We start from the raw sequence: 5,788 nt of genomic DNA on the forward strand, positions 1-5,788 counted from the left end.
GAGGACAGGCCAGGAAAGGAAAATTACCGAAGGTAAGGATAACAATTTTCCATTTTCCTGGCCAGTCCTCCCGTCAGCACATCATGGGATTTGATTTAGCACCTTAGGGCGGGAATATATATAAGACTCGGACGACAACTATAAATGCTGCTTAAGTAATATATTTATTGTTTTTTTTTTTTTTTTTTCATTTTGTCTGAAATGGTGCCGATACCACAGCGTTTCCGAACCTAGACGCCTTAGATGACGTTACGTCTAGACTGTAATGCGTAGCGAAGGTCCTGCAGGAACTCCAACTAGCCGTCTTGCAAATTTCTTCAACCGGAATCTTGGCAAATGCTGCCCAAGAGGCTGCCACCCCTCTGGTAGAATGAGCTCTAGTTGCCTGTGGAGGCCTCAGCCCCTGTTTCTCGTATGTGAGCTTTATTACTTTGGTGATCCAGGTTGAGATTATTCTTGTTGAAGCCGCTTGTCCTCTTTTAGGTCCCGATGGTAGGACAAAAAGGGAATCCGTTTTGCGTACTTGTTGAGAACGGTGTAGGTAAATTGAGAAAAGGTTGACCATGTCCAGAGGTCTAAGGTCAAGTTCTTCTTCCTGCCTAGGAGGTAATGTAAAGCTGGGTAGCACTGCCTCCCAGTTAAGGTGGAATCTTGAAACGACCTTGGGTGTTGCTATTGGTGAAGGCCTCAGAATTACTTTGTCCGGAAGAATGATGCAGTACGGTTCTTTACTGGACAGGGCCGCTAGCTCCGAAACCCTCCTTGCCGATGTTACGGCGGTGAGAAAAACCAACTTGAGTGTTAGAAACCAGAATGGACAAGATTCTGCCGGTACAAAAGGATGTAGAAGCAACGCTTTTAGCACTGTGCCTAAGTCCCATGCCGGGAACAGACACTTTCTTGGAGGATTTATTTTCAAGGTTGCCTTTAAAAATTGTTTTACTAGTGGTTCTTCTGCCCATCTATGCCCTGTAAAACACGACAAGGCTGATATTTGTACTTTCAACGTACTATACGCCAAGCCTTTGTTTAAAGCTGATTGCAAAAAGTCCAGTATCTGTGCCACACTCGGATTCAGTGAGGAGAAATTTTCTTGCAATGCAAAGGTTGTAAACCTTGCCCAGACCCTGTTATAGGTGACGTTGGTTGAGGTCTTTCTAGACTTTAACAGTGTAGAAATTACTTCCTTTGAGATGCCTTGTGCCTGGAGTCTGGTTGATTCAGCAGCCAGGCCGTCAGTTGCAACCTGTTCAGGTTGGGGTGTACCCATTGGCGCTGCCATAGGAGGTCCCTCCTTAGCGGTAGCCGTATCGGGGGAGCCGACACCATGTGTAGGAGTAGAGGGAACCACGGCCTCTGCGGCCAAAAGGGAAGAATTATTATTGTCTGGACCTTCTCCTTCGCAATTTTTAACAAAGTTCTCATTGCTAGCGGCACCGGCGGGAAAACATAAACTAGGGGAAAATCCCATGGAATGGAGAATGCATCCTGGGTCAAGGACCTGTTGCAACGGAACCTGGAGACAAATTGAGTTGCCTTTGCATTGGCTCGAGTCGCCATCAGATCCACCGAGGGTGTCCCCCACTCGGAAAATATTGGTTCTAGGAATTTCCAGTTCAAGGCCCATTCGTTCTTGTCGGGGAAGTCCCGACTCAGATGATCCGCGATGGAATTCTGGCTGCCCGGAATATAAGCTGCTGTTAGGGCTTCCAGGTGTGTTTCGGCCCAAACAAATATCTTGGTTGCCACCTGCAGAAGTGGCAAGCTCTTCGTTCCGCCCTGTCTGGCTATATATGCCACTGCTGTCTTGTTGTCCAACATTAGTTTGACTCGAGCACCCTGTATCAGTTTCTCGAACGCCCGTAGGGCCATGTATGCTGCTTGCAGCTCCAAGAGGTTGGAGTGTCGGGATTCCGCTTTGCTCCAAAGCCCCTGCACCTGCCTGCCGAGGCAGTGAGCACCCCAGCCCCGGAGACTGGCATCCGAAGTTATCAGAACCCAGTCCCCGGGGCTGAGGGGCATGCCCCGCGACAGGTTCTCTGATGACTTCCACCAGGCTAGGTTCTGTCGAATCCCACTCGGAATGAGGATCCTTTGGTGGAGAGAGGTACCATCCCATTGGTTCAGGAAGGTTGTCTGGAAGGCTCTTGTGTGGAACCTTGCCCAAGGGATGGCTGGGCTTGCTGCAGTGAACATCCCGAGTAGGGTCATACAGTCTCTCGCCGTTAGCGATGACGATCTGATCACGCTGCCAACGCAAGCTACCAACTCTGCCTTCTTTCGTTCGGGTAGAAGGACCAAGCCTCTGTTTGTATTGAAGACCAGTCCCAGATATTCCATCTGTTGTGAGGGAATTAATTGACTCTTTTGTTTGCTGATGATCCAGCCAAACCTTGATAGGATTTTCAGAACCATTTCGCGTTGACCCGCAAGTTCTTTGCTTGAACGTGCCACTACCAAAATGTCGTCTAGGTAGTGAAAAATCTTTATGCCCTTCAGGCGAATGATGGCAATCACTGCTAGCAAGATTTTGGAAAATATTCGTGGGGCTGTGCTGATGCCGAAGGGCAGACACCGGAATTGAAAGTGGTCTTCCCCCACCAGGAATCTTAGATATTTTGATGTCTTTTGTTGATTGGGACGTGCAGATATGCATCCGTTAGATCGACTGATATCAGCCAATCTCCTGGTTGCAACACAGAGATGATTGTAAATACGGATTCCATCTTGAATGTCTTGGGCTCTATGAAGTGGTTTAAAACCCTCAGGTCCAAAACTGGTCTGAGATCTCCTGATGCTTTGGGAACTAGAAAGATTGGAGAATATACCCCTTTTCCTTGTTGACATGGGGGTACCGGCGAGATTGCCTTCTTTTGCTGCAAGCCGGTTAAATATTCTTGTAAGCAGTTCCGTTTTTTCTGATCTGTTGGCCATTCTGTATGGACCACCGTATTGGGTGGTTTCTGCTGAAAAGATATTTTGTAACCGTATCTGATTGTCTTGCGGACCCATTGGTCCCTGACTTCTTCCGCCCATACTCCCCAGAAGGACATTAATCTGGCGCCCACTTGGACAGGACGGGCGGATATCCCGTCAAAAAGACTTCTCGGGTTTCTTTGCGGTCTGCGCCGCTCTAGACTTTACCTTCCGCAAAAACGAATTTTGTGGGTTTTTCCAGTAGGGTCTTGTATATTCCCGTCCTGGCCTGTATGCCCTGGCGTCATACGCCCTTTTGTACTCTGGCTGGGCTGGCCGAGTGGCCTGCTGTCTCTTCCTGGGTCTCTGTGGCATTAGACCCGATTTTCCCCCTGTAGCCCGACTGATAGCTTCTTCTAGGGTCTTTCCGAACAGCACCTTGCCGTTAAACGGAATATTGCAGAGACTCAGTTTGGAGGTGCTGTCTGCGCCCCAATGCCGCAACCAAAGAGCCCTCTTTGCCGTCACTGCAAAAGCCATGATCTTTGCAAGTAGCTTTGTCAAGTCCATAGAGGCTTCTGCTATGAAATCGGCAGCAAGATCGAAATCCTCCATTGTTTGTATGAGTGCTTCTGAGCCTGTCTCTGCTTTAAGGGCTGCTTGGGTTCTCGTGGTCCAGACCTTGAGTGCCCTGGAGACTGAAGTTAGGGCAATGGCCGGGCGACACGCTGCACCTGCGGCTGAGTATACCTTTTTCAGATCTGTGTCTGCACGTCTATCCATTGGATCTCTAAAGGTCGTGGAATCCTGCAAAGGCAGCGCGACCTGTCTGGCCAAGCGCTGTAAGGCCGCATCTATGCCCAATGGTGAGTCCCAAAGGTCTGCCTCTGGAGTTTTAAAAGGGTACAACCTTGAGAAACGATTTTGAACGTTTGCCCTCCTTTCTGGCCTTTCCCATTCTTCCTCGAACCATTCTCGGATTTCTGGTAAGAGGGGGAAGGTAACCCCTTGTCTCTTACGGCTAGGAAAAAATCTTTTAATTTTTTCAGGCGGCTGAACATCCTGATCCCAGTCAATGGCCTCTCTTATGGCTGTGACAAATGATTCAATATATTGAAAATCAAATAAATACTCTGAGGGCTCTTCAGAGTCCGATGAGCCTGGTGATAGCGTCTCCCGAGTAGGTGAATCGTCTCGTCCTGGCTGATTGACGCTACTAACTTTGGGCCTTGATCTAGGTGTTTTGGTAGCTGAGGCTGCCTGAATACCCTCTGCTACTGCGTCTTGGATATAGTCTTTAATTCTTTTTGCCTCTGCTTCCCGGTCTGTAGCCATATCTTTAATGCAGCCGGCGCAAAGAAGCTTGCCAGGTTCGGATGGAGCCGAACATGCCCAACAAAGACCATCGTCTGGGCGGGGTCTTGACCCATCTTGCTCTGCTACAGTCGCAGAGTGACTGGATTTGCGTGCTGGGCTGGAATGGGACCTATGCGTTGCCCGAGAGCCAGACGCCTGCGGAGATTTTGAGCGGTGGCGGGACTTCTTTCTCCGTTCATGTCTTATTTTAGGGCTTCTGCTCCTAAAAAGACAACCAAGAAAAACTACTTTTAGCTCTTGGTGCGCACTCTTTTAAACTGTGGCCCCCGTTGACCCCTCCTACCTGTCCGGAGATCTTGGTGCATTCTGGGGCTGTTGTGAGCTCATGCTGTATAAAAAATCAGGACAGGAACATCAGACAGAGTCCCTAATAAATATATGTATTATATAAATATATTTTATTTATTTATTATTATTATTATTATTATTATTATTATTTTTTTTTTTTTAAAACCTATACACCTATCTATCTACATATCCTTACATATCTGTCTCAAATACCTCTATATACACATATATGTACACTAAAAAAATATATATATATATATATATATATATACCCTTTTTTTTTTTTTTTTTTTAAAACAACACTGCCCCTTTAATAGGTATTTTTACCTTAGATCAACAAAGAAAGTGATTCAGGGTGGCAGCAGGTAGTTAGGACGATTGTTGAATACTCTATCAGATAAGGTGAGAAAGAAAAACATCCTCTTTAAAAAGAACAGCCCAGCGCTGCAATGCTGACACAATCTCTCTCATCTCCTCCCTAGCAGGAGGCTTACCTCACACTTCCTTCTCCAGAGCAGTGGCAGACCGCACTGAGCTTTCTGCCATTGCCAGATTATATAGTACTCTGAGACCCGCCCCCCGGCACGCCTCCGGCACCGCCCCCTGTGACATCATCACTGCCTGCAGAAGGTGGAGGGAGGGGGGGGCGGCGCGCTCCTACGGAGTCCAGATTCAGAGCAGGAAGAGACACACATGCTACAGCAAACGGAAGAGACACACCACAGCCCCCAATCATAAAGTAAGCTCTTCTTAAGCTAGAATGCCCGCAGCTCATGCACCTGAGCGTCCAGGGTCATAAAGGTTCATACCTTTACTACTTCTGGACCTTCCAACCCGAGGAGAGGCTGAACCTGGGTGGGATTGGTTCGGTAGGGGGGTAATATCCTCTTCATTTTGTAGTTTCTGGAAGAGTCTTCTAGTGGTCTGGTCGTCCGACCAAAAAAAAGGAACAAGGACTGGGAGGAGGGGCCCCCTACTTATTAGCTAAAAGAAGGTGGTACTGGTGGACCAAAGGAGGGATTAACCCATGATGTGCTGACGGGAGGACTGGCCAGGAAATTTGTTTTTTACATTTTTTTTATTGGATGTGTTTTTTTTTTAGCAGAAAGTAAATTGTCTGTCTTTTTTTGTTTATAGCGCCAAAAAAAACACATTGGTGATTAAATACCACCAAAAGAAAGATCTATTTGTGGGGAAAAAATATATA

At 47.4% G+C, this 5,788-nt stretch overlaps 1 protein-coding gene across 1 annotated transcript; it reads right to left on the bottom strand.

Annotated features, from left to right (window-relative positions):
- Positions 1–2,633: 2,633 nt before the first annotated feature.
- On the bottom strand, positions 2,634–5,103 carry LOC120937712. The gene is made up of 4 exons (XM_040351144.1): positions 5,076–5,103; positions 4,909–4,971; positions 4,577–4,621; positions 2,634–4,495 (listed from the first exon to the last, which is right to left on the bottom strand). Exons 3-4 carry the CDS (start codon positions 4,618–4,620, stop codon positions 3,094–3,096), a joined length of 1,446 nt encoding a protein of 481 aa, XP_040207078.1. The 5' UTR covers position 4,621; positions 4,909–4,971; positions 5,076–5,103; the 3' UTR covers positions 2,634–3,093.
- Positions 5,104–5,788: the final 685 nt, after the last annotated feature.

This window comes from Rana temporaria, chromosome 4 (genome assembly GCF_905171775.1).
Source record: "Rana temporaria chromosome 4, aRanTem1.1, whole genome shotgun sequence".
NCBI lineage: Eukaryota > Metazoa > Chordata > Amphibia > Anura > Ranidae > Rana > Rana temporaria.

Excerpts from the sequence above, each read along its gene's own strand:
- LOC120937712 (XM_040351144.1), bottom strand. The coding sequence starts at position 4,620 with ATGAGCTCACAACAGCCCCAGAATGCACCAAGATCTCCGGACAG. Across the intron at positions 4,496-4,576 it reads GCACCAAGATCTCCGGACAG|GAGCAGAAGCCCTAAAATAA; the intron begins GTAGGAGGGGTC and ends TTGTCTTTTTAG.